The sequence below is a fragment of the Oreochromis aureus genome, linkage group 14, assembly GCF_013358895.1.
Source record: "Oreochromis aureus strain Israel breed Guangdong linkage group 14, ZZ_aureus, whole genome shotgun sequence".
Taxonomy (NCBI): Eukaryota; Metazoa; Chordata; class Actinopteri; order Cichliformes; family Cichlidae; genus Oreochromis; species Oreochromis aureus.
The window spans coordinates 26599981-26624458 of record NC_052955.1 but is presented as its reverse complement, the minus strand read 5'-3'; the positions used below and the strand labels follow the sequence as shown (position 1 = coordinate 26624458).

Here is a 24478-nt window from a genome sequence, read left to right as displayed (position 1 = left end):
GAGTAAAAAGGCTGAGGTTTCCCAATTTACACAAGAACTGGACTGAAAATCAGTGGCACCAGATGTGATGCAATGATGCCTTTAAATATGAAACTTTGGGTTTTATCATCAGTATGTAGGGCGGAGGTCAGGACAGAGGTACAGCCATCTGTAAAACACGGTGGAGGCTCTGTCATGGTTTGGGGCTACATTTCTGTCAGGGGTGTTGGAGAGCTTGTCAAATCTGATGTTTTGAAGTTTCTTAGAATTATACAGATTTTGTTATATACAGAAATATCCAATAAAAACACCATTAGCACAAGTTACTAATGAATGAAGCGATTTAAATAAAGCACAGGTTGACCAGTCAGTCATTTTCTCTTTTAGATTCTTTTATTTAACCAATGTTACATTAAACTAACATAAATAAACATTTTTATGAACAAAAGGCACACAGTTCAAATATAAACAAAGAACGCCTGTACACCTTGTCTCGTAAAACAAAAACAAACTAAAAGAAATTCTACCGTCTCTGAGCGACAGAGCGATCCGAGAGAAATGAGTTTCAATGGGGTTTGTTGACAGAACGCTACAGCGCTGCCACCGTTGCAGCAGCATTATGTCTCAGCATGACGTACACGCCTCAGCCCCTCAAAGGAGCCTAAGTGGTGGGCACAACAGCTAAAACGGCATCCGGGAGCAGCACTAGCTTCACGTAAATCCTCTGCCATGAGGTTAACAGTATGTGGAAAGTCCCTCTGAAACTCACATCCACTGCCTGGTAAGAAGAGGCCACAAAATAAATGTCCATTAAACTTAAAAGATTCATACACGCAGCACATATACTTGAAAATGGGCCGAAGGCTGGGTAAACACTTTAACAGGAGGGTCAGGGTTTCCGACAGCTTCTCTGTGGAAGCCTCTGATTGGTCTGTTGATGCTTCCTCAAAATAATAATGTGGCCAGGTGGTCATTCACAGTACTGAGAGGACGCCAACTGTCTACTACAGCGTTTGTCCAGTGGGAACCACGATCATGTACAAGTCAAAATTACCCAATTAAATTTATTTATTTATATAAGCGCAGGTTCAGAACAACAGTCATCCCAAAGGCGCTTTATAATGCAAGGTAAGGACCCCACAGTATTACAGAGAGAAACCCAACAGGCTCTCGTCAGCAAGCACTTGGCAACAGCGGGGCGGAAGAACTCCCTTTTAACAGGAAGGGACCTCCATCAGAAGCAGGCTCAAGGAGGGGCAGCCAGGCTAGGCTAAGTGTGGGGGTGCGGGGCTAGATTTGGTTTTACCTGCATCTGCTCCAAATCAGTAAAGTACAATTCCTCTTTTTCCACAGTGACGATAATCACTGGGCTCCTGTCCACAACAGACAAAGTGTGCTATACGAGTCCACTCAAGTCTGTTGCAGCTGTTTTCAGTTGCCATCCACCTCTGAACACTAGATTAAAACAGGTGTGTCCTCTGCTAGTCCAGTTTTGTCCTGATGAATCCGGTCTGTTATTCCTTGATGCAGTCCAGGCTAGGTGGATCCAGCTGACTACAGACCGGGAACACTGAGTATTTGCAAACATTTTTTAGTCTGTTTCGACTGGTTTCACCTTCCGTTGGATTAAATTTAGTGTAACAAACCGATTACAATAGAGTCTGTTAAACCAAAGTGGATATATACTTTCTTTTTAATTGGTCTTAATTGTTATTTTAAAGTGGCAGACATCCACTCATCTACAACCTGAACAGACTCTGCACAGACCGCGATTAAGTGTTTGCAAATACAGACACCGCGTTGCAATCTTGGGCTCAGACAGCGACTGTACTGGGCACCTCCTCATAGTGAATGATGAAGTAAGGGTAGCTCTGGTCATCATTGAAGATGACAAAGATTTGGGGGTCCATCCAGTTGTCCACGCAGGAGTCGTAGAGGTCGCTAGAGGCGTCACGAGGGTTGATAGGTGGAGGCCGTCGCATGGAGGGATTTCCTACAGTATACCTGTGTGAAAACAAAGAGGACAACAGAAAAGCTCAGTTAAGGAGCTGGGACTCTGGAGTTACAGATAATAATTTACCACACAGAAATCTTCTAAATTTCAAGACAACAAGACTGCCGTATCTTTCGCCACACTTTATATAAAATATCATGAAGCGACTGGATGAAATGAAACTGTGCACTGTAGGCGGGCTGTTTTTCCTCGCTTAAATATTCATGTCAATCCCCAAAGACCCGTCATCCATCAGTCTCTGCGCTGCTTATTCGGGGATCATAAATAAGACAAAGGCAGCGGGTAGAGACGTGGAGTCTGTGTTGCTGTTCGGGTCTGACGCTTATACCGTGGAACAGATTGGACCCAGGTTTACAGACAGAGTGTTGTTCCCAAACCGCCACACAATCCCCTGGGTGCACCACACACTCTCTGCTGCAGCAAAACAAAGCCGGCAACGTACGATGGGCACAGCCAAATCAGCTGTTTTACATGTGTGGCTCAACATTTGACTTGCGCTTTAAAAGGAATGGGTGTAGCATGACGATAGTATGACATGAAAGATGGTTTATGGAAAAGAACCTCCGGTTTCTCACGATCCAAATTGATGCCGATGTGTTCTGTAGAAGTATTCGAGCGTTTGCGAGACGGGGGTCAAAAAGGAAAAGTTGTTTATGCAGAGCCGTGCACTGGAGGGAACATACTTGTCAAACACTGCAAACGGTTCATTAGGGACGCTAAACCGCGCAAGCCAGCGATAAACCCAGGACACATAAGGCCTTGATTTAGCATTTACCAAACTATGTTCTTTCCGACCTCCTTTAAACCAAAGCAGATTTACATCTAGCTAAGATGTAAAAGGGGAACAATTAAACAAAGCAAAGCACTGTGAGTGGTATAAGTGGGGTCCATTGCTTTAGAGGCACATAATTCACATCATTAAGCCAATATATTCCCAACAATTTAACCTAAATGACGTGTTATTTTTTCCCCTCCAGATAAATAAAACTCCACCCATAACTGGAGATGTTTTCTTATCAGTGTCCACACACGCATGCACACACACACCTACCTTCCAGTGAGGACTTTGGCCAGGAACATGCAGTGGACTCCTTTCGGTGAGCGTTTGGAGAAGTTGTGCGAGTAGACAGCTTTACGGGCAAAGTAGGATCCCTGGCCGAACATGGTGGCGTGTTTGCCACAGACTCGGGGGTCGAAGTTGTGCTTGCAGATGCCCTCCACCACGTCGGCCGAGGTGCCGTGGAAGAGGTGACGCTCGCTCAGCTGCCGGTCCCTCTCCGACATGCGCCGCGACATGTACTCCTTCTTCCTGTCGGAGCAGAGGAGGCGAGAGGGGATTCGTCAGCGAAAATAACACACAGACTGTATTGATGAGAAAATACGACTTTACACTAACTGGGACCACAACCTTGTTTGCACTGAAACTGTGCAAAAACGCGGCCCCGAATCTGGTTCTTGCGCAACGATCGGTACAGTGACGCTGCAACGCGCTGCTCGTTTTGAAAGTGTTTCAGGCCAGAAAGGCTGTGACCCTGGCATGACCTCCCATGATCTCTCAGCTCGTTAGTGACACACATCCAAGCGCGCCCGTGCACACGCACGCACACACACACACACACACACACACACACACACACACACACACACACACACACACACACACACACACACACACACACACACACACACACACACACACACACACACACACACACACACACACACACACACACACACACACACACACACACACACACACACACACACACACACCTCGGCAAACATGCACACTTAATTTCCAAATTTAGAAAAGAGGTGATAAACGCTCTCTTTTCACATGAACATTTCACAAGTCATTTGCGTGCAAATACACACACGCGCACAAACAGACAAGCAAACAAGCAGTTATGGGTTTCCTGTCATAACCAGAGTGTGGGAAGAGGAAATCTACCGACATTCAGAGGGGGGCAACACTTTCAAATTCAGTGACACGCACGCACAGAAACACACACCTTCAGTCATTTTGAAACCGTGTGGTACCCGTGTGGGAGAGTATAACTGTCACAGCTGATAGGCCTTGCCCTGCACTAATCACAGCGGTTAGCCCTGTGTGTTGAAGACAGGAACATCATCATCACCAAACATCTCTCCATCTGCTGTTTTCACACACCACTGCTGACTCGTTCTCACGAAGTCCCACACAGCTGCTCCCATTTGGCCTATTTTCTTTCTTACCTCCCCCACTCTTAACATTTTTATCTTCTCTGTGTACATTAAGCCTTTTTTTGATTATTGTTTCCGTCTGAAATATTTTCGACTTCAATAACAGATATCTGAATAAAAAGGATTAACACCCAGTCTGCACCGCAACAGCAAAGTATGTGAAACTACCACCGTACTCTGGTGCAACTTCAGCAACACTATGGATTCATTATATAAAACACAGATCGTTGCTTTTAACATCAATACTTATTTTATGTCCTCAAGCGAGGTCAAATCTCTCGACTGTCAAAACAAGTTTTGAAACTCGTGCCTTTCTCATGACATCGTAGATGTTTGATTATTTCAGCAGAGCTGTGCTCGACAACACAACCACATATGCATCAAATTCGGATGCCACAGCTTTCCCACAAAGCATGAACAAAAAAAAAAAAAAAAAAAAAAAAAAAGCTACATGCACAATAAATTAATACATGCAACCCTGCCAGCACACTTACTAACAGAAAGGTTTCCTGGTGTCATGGTTAAAGTTTGTAGGAGTTATACATGATTAAAAGACATCTCTATAATAATCTGCTTCTCCTCTTACCTCTTATACTTCTCCCAGAGGAAGGCGTTCTGCACACGTAGGATCTTGATGATCCTGAACTTGGTCTCCGAAACCGTCTTGTGGAACAGGCTGTACACCGTCCTGTAGCTGCGGTCTTCGCGGGAAACCGGCACCCGAAGGAAGTCCTGGCTCATGGTCATCGGCAACCACGTTTCAGGAAAAAGGCTGGGTGGGTTGGTGGTAGTTGGTGAGAGGGGATATGACGCAGGAAGGTCCATGGACAAAGAGGAGGAGGATGATGATAATGAGGAGGAGGAAGAGGATGATGAGCAGGACGAGGAAGAGGATGACGAACAGGGGAGAGGAGATAGAGAGAGGCCGCTCAAAGTCCTAAAACGAAAGAAAGAAAAGAAAGCGTTAGATGTCTGACAGTAGTGTAAGAAACATCATTAATGGTTACTTAGTTCCTATGTTAACAGCATATTCAGGGCATATACCGCACATTATATAGACATATATATTTATATTCAGGACAAACCAAGCTACTGACAATAGGCTGTTTGATCAACTGAATGGGATAAAAGACATTTTATAAATTTGCAAGTTGCTTGATCAGACAAAACAAACATCAGTTTTTGCTCTGGGAAGTTGTGATGAGGTTTATATGAAAAATATTCAGTGCAGCTCGAATTTCTATAATCAGATCTGCAGGCAAAGGGACGTTTTCTGTTTGTAGCCTGATTACTACCAACCAATCACATATAAGAAAGCAGCTGTAGCTGTATGCTAATTCTGTCACCTTGAATAAAGTATGATTCATTTAATTTTATAGGCAATATAAAGTCATTAAAAATGTTACTAGGAAGTATTATGTAAGTTAGGACTATTTAGAGGGCAGTGAGATGATCTTACTCGCATGCAATCTTATAAATAACTAGACTACGCAATTTCTGGAGAAACTGTGGTGGGATTGTTGCTATGGGTGGACTCGATCTGTAGCTTGACTTCGGTGCAGCTAAAAAGCCAGAGATAAAGGGGTTGGCTCACAGAGTTGAAGAGAGACTGCTCATAAAGACAAGGCCACAAGTGTTACCTGAGATAGCAGCTACTTGGAACATAATGGGATTACTCTGAGTGATCATAATAATTTCTGTCATACCGGTTTTGTATTCAAAGTGTAGTCACCCTCACTGTTCAGGGACATTTACCTTGCTGTAGTAAAGCTGTCCCTCTGCAGTACGCAATAATTTTGTACTTGGGAAAATATTTACAGTTTAAAAAAAATAAAAATGATTTCTGAAAAGTGTGTTGATGAGTATTACATGATATAGACAAAAAAAAGTGTCATCCTGAAAAACACCCCATGCTGTACTTGAACCCCCGACCTTCAACATACAAGGGACAGGTGAGTGAGTGGTAACTTATCCCCTAAGCCACTGAGGAATAGGTGACAGAGGAAGGTCTCTCACCAGCTTCAATTGTTTTGAAGTATGGTCTGTTTACAAAAAAAACAGCACCACATAAGCCAGCGAGGAGGAGGAGAAGAACAAGAAGAAGAAGAATGGCAGACGACAACAAAAAAACCCCAAACAACAAAAAAATCAATAAACTGCTCATAGTTGAGAATCCGCACTATGAAAAGGCCTTCACACGATGCTCAGAAAGACCGGACAACTGCGACTGGATCAGAAGCGCCTATTACTCTGATCAAGTGTGCTTCACAGAGGGATGATAGTTGCTGCCCTTTATTGAAACCTCATCTCTTTTCATCTGCCTTTATCCATGCCTGCTGAAGGTCAGTGAGAGCAGCTTTGGAGGAATTTACAGCAACCAAACCGTCACCTAATGGCACCCCAGCACACTCCCCATCTCTCCACCTTCCTATAGCTGCGCTCCCATATGCCTCCAATCAATACCCCCCCCCTCCCACACACACACACCCAAAAATCCCCAAGAGTGAAACAACACTGCCCGCCTGCCTGCCGCAATGGACTAGCATTTCCACGAGCGCGCTCTCTAAAAATCATCCGCCACTGACTGTCAACAATGACATCACCGCACAGGGGAGCGGAGCAGCTCCTCAGCAGCCGTCAGCCATCACCGACCAAACAAAACAACAGGACTGCGCGAAAATGAAACCCAGACACCAAACAAGACAACAGGGAGGCGAAGTGAAGCAGAGACAGGAGTGAGAACAAGACACGAGGGGGGGAAAAATAAAATGCCCATTGTGGAGCTGTCAAAAAGTGACAAAAAAAGAAAACTATTACGTCTGGCATTTGAGTCGGTAACAGTAGTTTGGCTGTCAAGTTATCGCCCTCCAAGTGTAAATGCTGTTAGTGCTATCAGCCATAAGAAAGTGAGTGTGTGTGCGTGCGCGCGCGCGTGTGCGTGTTGTCAGGAGACTGTGATCAGAGTGACTCTAAGTCGGTGCGACAGTTTTTCTCATCTCCTTTCTCTCTCTCTCTCTCTTATCTTGTCTGTCCGGTCTCGATCTCTCCCCCCTCCTCCCTGAAATCGATGTCTCTATTCCCCGTGTGCTTTGAAGAGATCACAGACAGCCTGCTGCAGAAAACAAGTGTGAAATGAAAAGGGACAGATAACACGAGAATGATGGACTTGGGGGAGAGAAAAGAGTGAGGAAAAAAAGAAAAGGAGGAAGATTAGGGGCAGATAACAAGGGAGGGAGAGAGGGGAGGAGATGGCTGAAAATAACACCAGCAGAGCAGAAAGAGATGACAAAAGGAAGGCGGGGGGAGAGCGGTGGGGAGTGAGGGGGGAGAGTGCCAATCAAGCTAATGACCTCAACCTCCAAGCCCAGGCACAGATTGTTCCTGATAGACACACACACACACACACACACACACACGCCCACAAACAGTTTCGGGTCACTCGAAAGGACACCGGACGGACTGACAGCCATTCCTTTACACAAATAAAACTCACATTTTATTGGATCGCCTGGCTGGAAGCTTTTTTTTTGGTGCCCATTGTGTGACTGTGATCAGATAAAATAATTAACTGAAGCACACAAACACACCAAATGGATGACAACGTCCCATAACAAATCCCTCAATTCAAATTCCAGCTCCTCACAGGAACATTTCACACTCCTTCACTCACCAACTCCACTCTGCTGTGCACCCAGTCTGGAAACCATTTAGACCTCATTCACTTCCTCAGATGTGCTCTCCATCTCCCTCCTTCTCTCTCTCTCTCTCTTTTCCTTCTCTCCTTTTCTCCCTCCATCTCCTGCTCTCCATTTTGTCTTCCCCTGACTGTCAGGGCCCCGGTAGGAACAGCTCGTTCTAGCGTTCGCTCTGTGTGGGAAACTGGCAGGACACCGCTACAGCAGCCTGCTCGGCAAAGGAAGTGAAAGATTCTGCAAATGGGGTGAAATGACTCCACTTGTTTCCAATCTGGTATCACTTGTTTCAAAAATAAGATCCGAGCGCTGCGAGCGCTGCGAGCCAGATCACTTCACTGCTGTAAGGACAGGAAGTTGACTGAGCTAAAGAAAGAATTTTTTTTTTTTTTTTTAAAGAAAAGAGGGGGAAAGAAACGCATTAGGAAAGGTTCGCTGGATCTGGAGCGCTAATGTTTTGCTTCTTTTCACCCTTTCCTTGATTTCTGCCTCTCCCCCGTCTCGTCTTCTGTCTCGTCTGTTCTCGTTCGCCTCCTTTATCTCATTTTCCCGTCCATCTGTTTCGCTCTGCACAGGACATCTCCCCGTGTCCCAGTGACTCTGTTTGACGTGCCAAAAATCTGAGCCGTGGTAAGTGGTAAAGATGGGGTTTGAGTTCAGCTCAGGCTGCCAATGTGCAGCAGAAAAGATAAAATGTGAATACAGTGTTCCGTATTCAACGCCGACTCTGACATTAACATCATGTACCGACCTCTGTGTGCCTGCAGCGTCTCCAAACTACAAATTCAGGACGCTCAGAGAACACAGAGAGCCACAAGAAGATGGCGTGTCAGATACTCAAGAACCAACTTTGTGCGCGAGTTACTTTGCACATGTTGCCAGGGACTTTTTTTTGTGTTGAACGCAGAACTTTGTTCTAAAAGTCAGTGTTGCTTCATGTGCAAAATACTAAATGTTCTCTGATCTAAGTGCTAAACGATTTAGACAGCTCTGTTGGAAAGTACAAAGGGAAGCCAGCAGGGAAAAACAGAAAAGCAAGGCTATTAATCTAGTTAATGACTGCTACCTTTCAAATGAGAACTGCTACTATTAATTAGTACCAATACTAAGCTCTGGAAAAAGTCGTTTTCTGGCATTACTTACTATAAGGCTGGGTGTACCTTGGCAATAGTCATTATGTGATTAACAGCTTTGGCCTCAGAAGCAGTCCTTTATTTAAAGTCTGCATCACAACAACCGTCACATTAGGTAGTTCAGAACAGCCACCATACTGGGTGTATCACTCCGCCCAATCTAAACTAAGCCTAATGCCAGCGCAGCGTTCAATACAGTTCCTCTGAATATAGTAACATGTTCACAAAAACGAGTCTCTGCTTACATTACTGCAAGCGATGCTCTGAGAGCAAGCCACTAAGTCACTGTGGAGACATCTCAGCTGTGTTGTTGTTTATCTACTCGAGCCATGTCCTCACCATGGCCAAAACCTCAACCTCTGGATCCAGCTATAGCTCTATTAGTGCTCACCTCCTAACCACAAAAGCAAAGCTGTAGTTAGATCAAATATCAGCCGTGTTTACTTACTGTAGGTGTGGTGTGAGAATCACGGAGGACATGAACATGGGCCGCTTCTTGATCTGACGTCGGAACCCGAAGACTGCGTTCTGCTGGAAGCCCTCCCTGATGTTGAGGATATACTGGTTCTGGAGCGTAATGAACCTCACCTCCTTAAGACCTCTCGAACTCGCCTCCTCTATAAGCTTAACCACAGGCTGTGGAGCAGAAGGAAAGGGAGGAAAAACACATTTGTTTACCATTTTCTGCAGGTGACTTCTGCATTTTTCCATTTTACCTGTAAATCAAATGTGGCCATTGTAAAAAATGATAAATAAAAGGTCACACATGGATAAAAAGCTGTGTTACAAAAGCAAGTAGTTTGTGTACATGAGAGCTTTTTTTCTAAATCCACCCCATCACTGGACAACTGATTAATGTGGGCGAAGCTAATGTGTCTGGCATCCTGTTCGCAGAGCCTGAATACGCCCGAACACACAAATAAATGCACCGAATGGCTCACCTCGGAGTATTCCCTCCAGCCAAAATTGTCTCTGCAGTAGTACTTCCACACTGTGTGACAGCTGGGGGTGGGGTTCGGGTTCGTCGCAGGCAGGGGTAGAGGGCTGGGGGGGGTGGTCAGTCGTCGGACGCAGTCGAACTCGAGGTCGCACACTCGCATCGTCCCAAAGTCTAGGGCAAACACTCGACCCCTGCAACACAAGGTTTGAAATCATTAGAATAACTACGTAGCTAAGCGCTGCAGTCAGCATGTAGACAAGCAATGCACATTAACCCGGACGGCTAGCACACGGGGCTGTGGAGTGATGACCTTGTTGTTAAATGGTCACAGTTTATATTTCCATTAGAAGTCGTGCTACAAAGCACGAAGCTGTTGATGGAACGTTAACTTAATCCGTGTGCCCTGGAGCAGGATGACCAAACCTCTAATTAGTCACTTATACTGAGCTGCACAGGGTGTAAATTTAAAGTAAATGACTTACAAATGAAAAACAGAAAGCCATGCATGACAACTGAGCTTCAAAGTGCCCTTGAGCAAGGTACTAGGATTAACTTTACTTTGACTTCCCCATGGAATCAGCTCATGGGAACAGCTCTCTCATTATGTACAACGATGGTTGATGTTGCTCTCAAATCTTTACAGTAAGTAGCCAATTAGCTGCCTAGCAAAGTTTATATTATATAAAAAGATAGGTTAGCCCTCCCAAATCAAAACATCAGTAAACATAAACAAACAAAATACCGGAACATTAAAAAAAAAAAAGTTAACCAAACACAAATTTAAAAATGTGAGTTTTTAGTTGTTTTGTTCTGTTTTTTTATAAAGAGATCACCGAGTCCACAGATCTCAGGCTCTCAGACTCTGTAGCTCTCTCAGAGGGAAAGAGCTACAGAGTCTGAGAGCCGATGTTGGAAAAGCTGTGTCCTTTTCAGCCTCGTATGATACGCAGCCAGCAGGCCCTGATCACATGACCTCAGGGACCTGCTGGGGACGTAAGAATGTAAAAGTTCACTGACGTAAGCTGGTGCTTGTCTCTAAAAGTCAGAACCACAGTCTTAAAATGAATTCTGCATTCAGTGGGGAGTTAGTGCAGCTGCAGACGATTCAGGGAGTTTTTGCTTTGACCAGTGAACAATGAATTACAATAATCTAGACACGATGATAATAATGATAATAATCCAGCCCCTGCTCTAAAGCCTTGCTATTTCGAGTAGCAGACAATCAGGCTCACCTGCAGAATAATGTAGCTGTAGGTGGTCAGTGAATGCACTTCAGCATAGTACAGTAGAATATCTAAACACAGAGTTACCATCTGCCAAAAAATAAATAGGGGAAACACGTAATCTTTTCACGTCCACACAACCTCGTCTTAACCCCTCTCTGTCTCAACACACGCAGGTCAAAACCCTGTTGCGTGCATGTCTGAGTGTGTGCATGTGCATCAGTCGCGCTGCATTAGTCCTCCCTCGAGCCTCCGGCAAATCCTTTCTGGGTCAGACATACCACTTACATAAATGTGGCCAAACACACTGGCATGCTACGGCAAGGACACACACACATATACACTATCTATACATATATTTAACACACTAAGCATGCACATGACACCACAGCCATAGAAGTGGGCACATTGCATGATGATGTTAATTGTCTCATTGATTATTAGTGAGAACCTAAGTGAATATAACATCAAAATGTTACACTGTGTGTGTTTGTGGGTTACTTTAAATAAAGTACACTACACAGTTTAGAGGTTTCCCACTGAAAAACAGAGAAGTGGAGCAGCAGCAGTAGCGCTGAAACCTCCTTATAAGTTCAACAGCCTGAAGCGGTGAAACCTCGTATTACAATGGCCGAAGAGAAAACAACTCTTCAGTTTCATCCACTAAGTGCAGTTACTGGCCGCTGGGGTTACTGGCACACACACCGGTGTCTCACAGGAAGGTGATAATGAGAGGCCCCGTGTCGTTTTCTGAAAACTTGCATAAACACTGACTCAAATGGTAGTTACATACCCTAAATTTACATCTGTACTTCTGCAAAGTCATACCGCGAACACATCACTGGAATAGGAAGTGAAATGAGAGTTCATTTAGAGAGCACGTGCAGAAACAAAACAGTAACTGAAGAGTGAGTCACTGATAATCAGATCACCTGATTACCAGAAACACAGAGAGAGACGGTGCAGATAATCCCTGCAACTTTCTGAATTCTTCTCCATTAACAGAGACACATTTCAGTTTAAAATGGGGAAAAACAAAACAAAACAACTGTATTAATGTGAAAATGAAAGGCAGAAATGGAAGAGAAAAACAGAACAACAATGAAAAAAGGTGCAAGGGAGTGAAGATACAAAAATAAATAAATCTGATTTTCACTGATACTGATCTTCAGTTTCACCTTGTCCTGCACCTGTGCGCTCTCCTGTGACATGCTTTCATGGTATCAGTACAGAACGTTTTCTGCCTGTGACGGTATGCAATGATGACACGTGTGTGTGTGGCTGACTAACAAACCATGCACAAGTGTTCTGAGAAAATTAACTTGAGCTTTCCATCCTACCTCACTCATTACCACAGTGTCGTTACTGATATGTTTTCATTTAAAAACACACTTGATATGTTTTCGCCTCAGGTCTGCACTATTCTGGTCTACTAGGACCTCTAAAACAGACTGTTTGAAAAGCCTCTGACCCACTTCTGCCTCCATCTCACTCTACCCCTTCCAACCATGTGTCATGTCATGTGTCCCACTTCACTACATCCATGACCTCCTGTGAGGTCTTCTTTTCCTCCTCCGACCAATATAGCCACCATCTCCACAAACCACCTCAGCCTTGCTTTTTCAACCCTGTCATTTCATCATAAAACACTGATTGGAAATTTTAAAAAGGATGTAGCCTCTGTATCTACCTCAGACAAATACTGGAGTCTCCGGAGTTGATTATTTCCAAATCCTTTCACATAGTCGCCCCTTCCTCCCCATCTAGTTTGCGCCATTTTAAAAATAAAATTCCAGCAGTTAAATTAAGTGAACTGAGATTTGGTGAGAAGGCCAATCAAGAGTTGGATAGTGACCCAAAGCACGCCCACTCCAGCAGAGTCAAAGACCATGCTGGAAATGCGGGGCTTCTCCCACTTTGGAAAAGGTGCACCCAAAAGGAAAGGTACTCGTACCGAGCAGCTCCCAACACTACAGCAGGCAAGGCGATGGAAAAAGTAAAAGCGGCTCCTAAGGAAAACATTTCCCTGCATGAATAAAGGTTAAGAAAACTGCACCCCCCCCCCAATATGCCTATAGCACACACACCTTCAAACTTTCTCACGACTACACACCAAAGGACCCACATTCCAACATCACTCATGCTATTGTGAACGTCACACACTGGAGGCTCACTTGTCTACATACGCGCACACACACACATTCTTTGGACAGATTCATGTACGTACACGCAAAACTTCATCCAGTCACGCCCAGATAAGTCAGTCAGTCAACCAAATCTGCTGACGAACACTTCTTTTACACACACACACACACACACACACACACACACACACACAGAAACTTGATGTCATGTGCTAGTGTTATTTCCTTGTATTCACTCTCCAGTTATCTATTTAAATAGGCTTCATTTGTTCCTGTTTTTTAGCTTTACAGGCAGTGAGCACACAACAAAGTCACACACACGCACACACAGAACAGGAAGAAGCGTACACTCGCGTCACCTGCACGTCCTGGATTTTTCCAGTATGAGTGTATCTGTCCACATAATTGAGCTCATAGCTCAGGGTGTCCTCTCTCAGTCCTTTAAGCCTCTCTTTTGAAAATATTCAAAGTGCCCAGCCTATAAAGAATGTGAGGCTTTTAAAAAAAAGGAGATGAAAAAGGGGGAAGATAAGCAAATGAGTTTGGAATTTAAATCAACACTTAATTAACACTTGAAGGAGGAGAAGACCAGAGAAAGAAAAATGGTTTGAAATCACGGGGAAAAGCATTCTGCTTGAGAGCACTGGGACATCTCTCCCACCTCTTTGGGGCCCTTCAGGGAAAAGTAAGGAATAAAGAAAAAGAGAGAGACAGAGGAATAAAAGGGAAGAAAATGGGCACGTCAAGGAAATGTAGAAGACAAAAAAATGAAATCCGGTGTGGAATTATTAAGAACAAAAAAGAATTAAATAAAAGGAGGTGGAGCTGGAATAAAAATAAAAAAAATAAAAAATAAAAATGGAGGCAGACTCTTGAGTAATGAGAGGCAGAGCGACCCAGACCTCGCCCCTCTGATTCATGGCGTGATCTGTCTGACACATTATATCCACACAAACACACACACACATCCAGTCTGACTATCTTGACACTGCCTCTTCTCTCACAAACAAACACAGCTCACTTAGACACAATCATCCTTGATTTTCTGAGACTCATGAAACACATCAAGGTAACACAGAATCCCCTGTGATAGAAACACAAAGACGCACTCACACACAAAGACACACACACACACACACACACACACACACACACCTTGGTGTCAGGTTGCTCTGCCCTTGGCGCTCAGTGCCTCTTTATGCAAGTTAATGACAAGCACAGCTTTTATCACCTGGTTAACAAAAAAAGGCCTGTCTTCATGGCACACACACACACAGATAATGTGCCCTTTACTGCAAGATGCCAAGTGCTAAAGTTCCTCCTTAAACAGATATTACAGGAAAAAGAGTTTGTATTTTGTTGTAAGTTAACGGTTGTCACACAATCAGCTTATAAAAGTGAACACTATTCCTCACTCTCACACACACACAGGGCAGCACAAATGAACAACTGTACGGTGCAGGATTATTACAGTATAAGTTTTAGAAGCGATGACTGTGACATTCCTCCTCACTGCTGAGTTCATGACTAAGATGGATTAACCGGACTTCCATTTCTGCTTATCATATGGATGGGATTAACCTGTGCTATGGATCTCACACACACACACACACACACACACACACACACACACACACACACACACACACACACACACACACACACACACACACACACACACACACACACACACACACACACACACACACACACACACACACACAGGAACAGCTCAGCACAGAACACACTCACACGCCCTGTAGTAGGCCATGCAAAATATAATCAGATGGAGATATACAAAAGCAGTCGTGCATTTTCTTTCCTGCCACACACACACGCGCGCGCGCGCGGCCAAAGGCCAAATGGGCCTGCGTCTCCATACCGACGGCAGAGCTTGTTAAGTCATCTGCTCCTCTTTATACTGCTAACGATGTTATCATTTGGCTGCCGTAACCACGGTGACGCCTTCCACCCTGTGTGTGCGTGTGGCTGCTTGCGTGCATGAAAAGACAAGCTGGGTTGCATCTCTAAAGAAAGACGATCAAAAGAGCTCTCACACACACCCAGTGCTACACAAAGCTTTGAGCAGTTGGCTGAATGAGCTGATTTGTGTCGACGCTGCACGGCTAACCGACTTTCCCCCAGTTTGTGTGTCATCACTCGGTAGGCTGCTCCGCTTTCAGAGCCCCCGACCGATATTAAAGTTTGCCCATAGTGCACATAATCGGATCTACCAGAGACAAGCTTATTTACGGTCCTTACCTGTGGTGTAAATAAAATCTACAATGGCCCACCTTAGAAAAAAAAACAAAAAACCCAAAAAACAACAACCCAGAAACTGGCCATTGTTTACTCCCTGCAGATAAAAAGCTAAACACGCAAGAAAAGGACATATCTGGGATTGGATCATGTGAAAATATTTTACGTTGTGTTTTCATTCAACCATCCACAAACAGTCAAACCTGTTTTAAGGGTCAGGGTTGGAGAATTCCTTTTTAGCCACACTAAAAATGGATCCTTTGCTACTTGGGTATATTAGAAAATGGCAAAGATATATTAATGAATTAGCTTTTAACAAAACTCCAGTCATCAGAGGATACACCAGAGTCAGACTAAAAAAGAAAACTGACTGAAATGCCTCAAAGTATTTTTTTTTCTTTTATGTAAAGGAAACAAAAACAGTCATTACAGGATTATCCATATGATACAGAACTTCCACATATACACATTAAAAATGTGCTGGTAAAAATTTTCTGGCGTTTCTGGTTTCCACTGCAGTTTCAGTCAAGTGAGCCAGATGGGCCTGTCTTACTGTATGAGACACACTCAAAAGGCCTCTGAAGAATCTGGGTTGACACCACCAGGTGCATATCCTGTTTGTGGAGCAATATGCTCTTTGCATAGTTTCAGCTGAAAACATGAGTCAACAAGTCAAACACACACACACAAAAGTTGGTGCACACCTCAAAACCTTAGTGTGTATGTGTGTGAGCAGCATCCACAAAAGCATAAAAAAAAGAAAGAAAAACACACAGATGCTTAAAGGGCTTTAAATGTGAGTGGGGGTGTGGATGGGGTTAATGCCTTAAGATTACACTATACTGACATAAAGTGCACTTGTAATTAGATCCACATAATGACATGAAACTATGGGGACGCCTCTAACTCGCGAACACTGCAGAAGAGATTGAAAGCATAGGGTCAAACCTGTGTACAAGTACTCTTTGTGTGTGTGAGAGTGTGACTGTACTTGCATACAGTACAGTTTCACAGGAAGCAGTAGATGCTCCTTTATGTCACCCCAATGGGGCTTGCCAAGTGCTTGTGTATCTTGTGTGAGTGTGTGAGTGAGGGAGAAAAAGACGTTTATCTCCGTCTGCTAAAAGGCGAGCGTGAGAGCACTGCGAGTCACTTTGCTTCCCTGTGCAGCTTATTCGTGCGAGTGTTTGCGTGCCAAGCAGTGCGTGTGTGAGTGTGGGTGCGAGTGTACACAGTGACGCGCACGCTTATGACCGAGGGAAGAAGAGAAGCTGCCAAGTGCATCTGTGTCACTGACCGCACAAGGCAGCTGGGGGTCACGCAAGTTCACGGCTTTCTGCAACGAGTGCTATAAAAAAAAAAGAAAAGAAGAAGAAATAAAAGAAAAAGCCTCGCTTTTGACGGCTCTCCGGCCAATCACAGATCTGGGTTTGGAAGAAGGGAAGTGCAGGAAATAGATAACCGATATCAGGGCCGTGCCTACACAAGGGCATGATAGCTGTTCAAATAAAGAGATACAGTAGATGCAGGTGACACATTAACTAGAAGGACAGACGGACTATGTGCATTATAAAGCTGTGAAAGCAACAGTCAGCATTGGGAGGAGCAGTCACTTGTCTGCAGTCCATCATCCACGCATGTACAGAACAGCTGTGCAGTGTTTTCAGTTTGTCACCAGTGGCAAAACCAAAGAGGAAACTCAGGTCTACGGTTTCCAACACTCCGAACCAGAAGTGGCTTAGACTATCACTTGCATGCAGCCTATCAGATTACTGCACCATTGTTGCTATGTCACAAATACCCATCGATCTAACACACAGTCCTTTCAGCAGTATGTTCAACACCAAATGGACTGGGGTGGTGGCAGTATTCTCCAATTTCAGCCCTGCTTATACAGAGTGAGGATTTGGGTTAAAACTTGAAACGGTTTAATTGTCCACTTATATCGGAAATATTATAATATCTATGAAAACAATTGTCGGGAATAAAGAGAAATGCCGAAGGGTGACACTCTTGGGGCATGAATTGTGGTTTCACTTCCTACTTTCAATTGACTAAATGCAAAGTGAATTGTCCCATCACCCACAGACACAGATGGCAAAGAGCCAACCAAAGAAAAAACAAAAACAAAAAAACCCAAAAACAAAACAGAAATACTTTGATGCTGCTTCCCTCTGTAGCAGGGGTCCTGTATCTAACCAGGGAGTTTGCAGCACATATGCTCCTGATTAACACAGAGTACAGGTTGCAGTAAACACTACAGTGGGATACTTACTGATACTTTAGCCTGACTTGCTCATTGTCAGGGTTGCAGTACAGTCTCTCCAGCTGCTCCTGGGAGTCATCTGCTATGCTCTGCCAGGTCTGGCTGCTGCTCTTGCGGATCTGCCAGTGATAGGGCAGGACGGTGTGGTGGTGGGCACAGTCATTGCCATAAACGCACAGTCCCTGGAGGAAATCCACACAAATGTCCACTGAATCTGACTGGTGCGTGTGATACTGGAGCTGAGTGAGCAGCTCAAAAACCAGATCCAGTGAGGCCTCTTCACTTTTGTCCTGAAATAGCACTCCTTTGTCAGGCTGCAGGAGGAGGGGGTCCGAGATTCCAGTGCAGTCTTTGACTGGAAGATTTGTTGCCCCAGAGGTTAGGAGGTCATTGCTTTTGATTGCCCCCTCCTGGTGTGGAGGAACCTGGGGTGCAACTATGGGAGGTATATCCCTGCTGGGAGCTGTTATTGTCACCGCGCTACCAGACTCCCTGAGGCCCGGTTTCAGCTGGAAGCAGTCGGGGGAAGAATCGCTGATCTTAGGTCGCTCCCCTCGCCGTACAGTCTCATCCAGCTCCGTAGTAGTATCGGCTATTTCCACATCAACGTCCTGGGTGATCAACCCAGGCACACCGGCCCCAGCGGTGGCATTGTCAGCGGTGCCCCGGTCTTTGAGGCACACCTGGCCCATGCAGTTCTGTTTCACTACAGCCGCTGCGCACAAATTCCCCGGAGTCCGGCCCGGCTGGTTCCGGGGAACAAACACCCCATCCCCGGAGACCAGCGTATCTGTGCTCAGCAAAGTAGTCAGTATAGGATCCTCCAGGGCTCGGTGGAGGCATTTGGCATCCAATTTCCTTTGTTTCTTCTTGAAATAAGGTTTCACCAGCGGTATTTTGTCCGAGAGCCCCACGATCTGTTGCTCCGTGAAATCTTCCCCTTCGTCCATATTCAAACTCAAATCCAGGGTGATCCCGGTCGGCCCAACATCTGCGGATTTCTGGAGAACGTGCAAAGTTTTGTCCATGAGCTTCTGTGAAAGCCCGTCAGTCCTGGGAGATGGAGAAAGAGAAAAGAAAGAGGTAGTCATCAAAGACAACACCTATAATCCTTTAAGCCTAGTTTCCAAGGTGAAGTCATCCTAGCGCATAAAGAAATGATTAATAGTGTGTGTCGCTCGGACGAGGTATTAGCCCATATCATAAACTCATCTTTCCTTTCCTGGAAAGGAAAACCCTCACCCTCTATATACCGAAACGAAACCAGTTCACCCCCCTCCCTCCGCAGACCAAAACTGCTCTGGTCCCAGAATGACCCAGCACATGTTACACCACCATCATCATCATCTGCGGTCATTATAAACCCCAGTCCTTATAGGAATATTACAGGAACAGCCTGTTATACCGAGTCTCGTTAGGGAAGCAGCTTAGTGCAGTCAGCAGGCCAACTGAAGCGGAAAAATATTACCTAATCCTGCTGCAGGGAACTTGGGCTCCAGCCTCAGATTAATCATAAAAAAAACGAGAACATATAATTGCAGTGTCTTATGCTTTTTCCTCCTCCTCCTCCTTCTTGTTGTGCCTTTCTTTGGTGTGCTGCTAACGTCATTCCTGCAATTACAGCTGCGTATCCGAACGGGAGCGATAAAATCATCAATGTAACAAAACCTCCCTCTCCCGGGACGGTGTATTTTGATCAGGGGAGTCCGATACGCGGCCCCTGCCGTCTACGTGCCGCTCACACGTCGCTGCTCGAGCAACTTTGCACGTACGCTTTACAGCTGACAAATACACACACAGAGTCCCATATATACACACACACAGAGACACACACGCACCGCAAAAGCCGAGCAGCGACAAAAGACAGGCGGGACACCCCGGAGACTTGTTTCAGCGCTCCGCTACACAAACGGCAGCTCTCGTCGTTCTTTAAGCAGAAACACTTGGTCAGCAGACCCGGGGCTCTGCGGGCTGTCCGTGTGAGAGAAACACACAGAGAAGCACTGCAGCATGCCCAGCTTCCCCACAGGACAGCCCCAGCGACCCGCTTCTCTCACACCGAGGCGACAAAACCCTACCTGCGCTTTAATGTCCGCCCCACTCCCCCCCGGTCTCGACGCTAGTTGGTGGGTAAAATCCAGTGCACTCATCGGCGAAGCTCCGGGGATAATAGTATCCGTGTCCGGGGCTAGACTGTTGTCCGGTTCGGTTGCTCTCGTCCTTCTGTTGCCCCTGACGCGTTCATACTACGTCTCTATTTCATGGTGTCTCCTTTTCTTTGTATCCTTCTGCCGGATAGGAAAAGGAGACTGAGAAGAGAACAGAGGAACGTACAGCTGTAGCGAGAGACGCTCTAACTGACTGCCTGCTCTCCCATCTCTGCACAGTCTGGCTCCGCCCCCGTAACCTGTCAGAGGCGGGGTCTCTTCAAAGGAAGGCTGGGCTTCGGCTCGAAGGGAGGCGGGGCCGGAAACGCTGCATGGGAGTGTAGGGAAACCTCACCGACCCCGGAAGTAGGTTTCTAAAAACAAACAAGCATTAACATACAGTTTACTGTTAAAGTTAATTGCAGCTCTTTGATGGAAAAATAATTAAATAATTTAGATATATCCATTCCAAGTAAAACCAGTGGATTCATGGTTTAGGTAAAAAACTTTATACTATATGAAAAGTGCTTTGGTAGGATGCTGTAATAAAGTGTATGTGTTAGTCCCGGTAGGGAAATTACTTATCTGCATTTAACCCATTCAACCAGTGAAGCAGTAGTGAGTTTCGGAGCTATATTCTAAACCCACAAACCAAAACATTTCTATTTATACTTATTTTGCGGTTGTTTTAATTACCACAGTTGAGAAATAGTATTCTCCCTCTTGCTGATTTCCCTGATTTCATTCTCTGTTACTGTGTGTGTGTCTTTCTGTCTGTCTGTCTCTCTCTTTTCTTCACATTTATCCCCCTTACATGTTTTAGATCAACAAACAAATTTATTAAGAGAAAAAAGGTATCCAAACTAACCTGACCTGATGTGAAAAGTAATTCCCCCATAAACCCAATAACTGGTTGTGTCACCTTTTACAGCAAGAACTGCATTCAAGCGTCTGTGATAACTGGCAGAGTCTTTCACATCTTTTTGGCCCTCTCATCTTTGTAGAATTGCTCAGACTCATTGGAGGGTTTTTGAGCATGAACAGCCTGTTTCAGTAAGTGCCAAAGCATCTTAATGGGCCACTCACTCCCCTCCCCCCTTCCCCTTTTTAAGAAAATTATTCAGAGATGGACTGCTGTGTTGCTGTGTTTTGGATCATTGTCCTGCTAAATAACCCCAGTGTACTTGAGTTTCAAGGTGTGAACCGATGACCAGAGATTCTCTTTCAGAATTTTCTGGAGAGCAGAATTCATAGTTCCTTCAACTATGGCAGCCCCAGACCATCACACTACCAGAACCATGTTTGACTGATGGTATGATACAGTTTTACAACGGATTAAATGGGACTCAGCCTTCCAGAAACTTCAGTTTGTGTCTCATCCGTCCACAGAGTATTTTTCCAGAAGTCTTGGGAACCATCAAGATGTTTGTTGGCAAACATCACAATGGTTCCCCTTGTGTTCTTTCTGGTCAGCGGTGATTTTCTCCTCGGACCTCTCCCATGGATACCATTTTTGTCCAGTCTCTTTCTTAGTATTAAATCTTGAATTCTGACCTTGAAATCTTAAGGTCTTTAGATGATGAAAATCTTGTGGTTTACGAAGAGATCAACAGAAAATGAAGAAGATGAAGCCACATGATGGCTGTATAAAGGACACAGTCAGTAAAGATTAAATGCTTTAACAACACTGGCTGAGAGAACACAGCCTACTCATTTCATAACTTACATGCACTAGAATAGTAATCAATTTTACATAACAGAAACTGAGACAAGTGAGGCCTGCAGGTCTTTAGATGTTGTTCTGAGTTCTTTTGTGACCTTCTGGATGAATTGTTGATGCGCTCTTGGAGTAATTTTGGTCAGCCAGACAATCTTGGAGAGGTTCACCACTGTTCTGATTTTTCTTTATTTGTGGATAATGGTTCTCACCGTGGTTCACTGGAGACCCAAAGCCTTAAAAATAGCTTTGTAACATTTTCCAAAATGATAGATTTCAATTAATTTGTTTCTCATTTACTTTTTTCTTTTTTTTATCAGGGCATGATGTGCTAATTTTTGAGATCTTTTAGCGTACTTCACTTTATCTGATTCTGGTTAAGAGAGTTCTTAATTTAACAGGTCTGCTAGTAATCAGGCCTTGATGTGGTTAGTGAAACTGAACTCAGTTTTCCAAATAAAGTGTTTAATCGTTTGGGTCATCTCTGTTTAATATTGTTTGATGATCTGAAACATGCAAATGTGACAACTTACAGCAGTGTAATGACTGTTAGAGATGATCTTAAATCTAGACAGAGGAACAGTGAAAATACACAAGAAGATTAGAAAGTAAAGGACATGAAGTAGTATTATGCAAACACATTGAACCTGGGTTTAACGTGTTCCTGATATGTGGGAGACGGACTACCATAAATGTAAGACAGTAAAGATGTACAATGCTGCCACATATGAAAATGAAGAAGCAGCCACATGACAGCTGCATAAAGGACGCAGTCAGTGAAGATTACGTGCTTTAAGAACACTGCCCGAGAGAATACAGCCTACTCATTTCATAACTTAAATAGACTGGAATGGTAATCAATTTTACATACAAGAAATTTGCTAAGTCAATATTTTGTCAAGCCTGTCTTCTTTCGCATGAGACTAAGTGTGAAACCTGCTGAGGCATATGTAAGTCACCCACATATGAAGGGTGAGTCACTTTTTTTATGATTACCTAGAATATATTGTTTCCCTTTAAGTATTGCAGGAAAAATTTGGCCACCCTGTGTGGCTAATTTGTCGTGTTTCCATAAGGGAGTGTAATGTTTACTGACTTTGCATTGAGTCAGCTTCCCTCTCTGTGCTGTTTTACCAGAAGTAGTTTTTTAGGAACCTGCTGTGTGACACTGCCTTCCTGCCTCAGTTTCATCCTTCCAGCTTGCTCAGCCAAACCGTCTTTGGTTTCTAAAGGGTGGATTTCTCAATAGGAGCTATTTAATAACCACAAAATTCAAACTGCCAACGTATCTGTGCTTGTCAGAATGCAAACAATGGAGAGGGTGATCATTTTCCATAAATCTAAATGCTCCACCATGTTCCACCTCACTGACAGTAACAGTGAGGTGGAACATTACGTCTCGCACATCTGTTTTTTAATTGTTCTAAATAACATTAAATGAAGCATCATATCCCCTTTAGGAGCTCTTTTCTTCAAATTAACTATTAATGACTCACTCAACAACATTTAAACCTGCTTATCTTTCATCTTCTTCCTTTATTAACTTCCTGAACTTAAATGTCAAAGGTCAACCCTTCCTGGAAAGTTGTTAAATTATTGATTTTTCCATGAGGTTATTGTGTATGTCCCACAGGTTGTGGTTCAAAAAGAGATCAACAGCTTCAGGACAAACACCGATGTCGTTGAAATAGTTCCAATGAGGGTTAGTAATTGGGAAATTATAGGTTTGTCTCTGAAGACACTTAACAACTGACGTATATGAGAATAATTGCCTGGCTGCATACCGACAGATCTTGAGCATTCCTCCTTGGCTGACATGCGCAACAACGTCCTATTGTTCAAGTACCGACTTGCCTCTGAGGACGCCCTATAAAGGAGATACCTGCTTGCTTAATCCGTCTTGCTTGTTGTCTCAGGAAAGTCAGCGAGTGAACTGAACAAATGCAACAACAAACACAGGGAGGGTCGTTTAATACATCTGGGAAGCAATGCTCTTAAGAAATAATTCAATAGCCTAAAGAAACATTGCAGGCATGTTATATAATCATGGGTTAAAAGAATAACACAATGTACCACAGAGTACTGAAAGTATGGGAAAAATACTGATTTGGCTACGTTTACGTGTACAGTGTCTTTCTGACTTGAAGCGAAATTGTTCTTGCTCTGACTCTTGATCAGTCCCTGCGGATAAATACACGTACACTCAGCTCCTTGAAAAATGAGGTGAAAGGTCATAGGTGCAGTTTGGAGTCTGTCAGGAGCAACAACAGAGACCTGAATCTGTTTTAAAACCTTTGGTGGCTAAACACTCGGTCTAAAATAAAGTGTAGGGTAAAAGCGATTCTACGTACAAATAGGGTAAAGGTGATGTTTCACCCTCCACCCTTAGTCTTATCTGTTCACATGCCTGCACACAACACGATTACTGGAGGCAGATCAGTTAACACTGGGGCCAGCGTCTCAGCCTCGACACGCCTGTTTCGTGTCATGGAAACGCAGAAATCCATTTTATTGAGGCAATTTGACTGGCAGTGGAACCAATGGGAGCCGTAAACAACGATGAAAGTCTCACTTTGTAATCGCTGTGATTACGGGCAGTAATTCGGTCTCTTTCATGTGAATCACAATGGATTGCTTTTTAGTTATTTTACACGTCTGCATAATGAGTTATTCCAGTTCTGTTGCTCATTACTTTTGCTGAAACAAAGCTCCTCAACGCAGGACTCTTAATGAGCTGTTCT

The 24478-nt window shown here is 44.2% G+C and overlaps 1 protein-coding gene across 1 annotated transcript; it reads right to left on the bottom strand.

Moving 5' to 3' along the window:
* Positions 1–350: 350 nt before the first annotated feature.
* LOC116330357 (TCDD-inducible poly(ADP-ribose) polymerase) lies at positions 351–20254 on the bottom strand. The gene is made up of 7 exons (XM_031752640.2): positions 19952–20254; positions 17883–18926; positions 9983–10172; positions 9490–9677; positions 4803–5153; positions 3045–3302; positions 351–1983 (listed from the first exon to the last, which is right to left on the bottom strand). The coding sequence occupies exons 2-7, from the start codon at positions 18899–18901 to the stop codon at positions 1794–1796; spliced, it is 2196 nt and encodes a 731-aa protein (XP_031608500.1). The 5' UTR covers positions 18902–18926; positions 19952–20254; the 3' UTR covers positions 351–1793.
* Positions 20255–24478: the final 4224 nt, after the last annotated feature.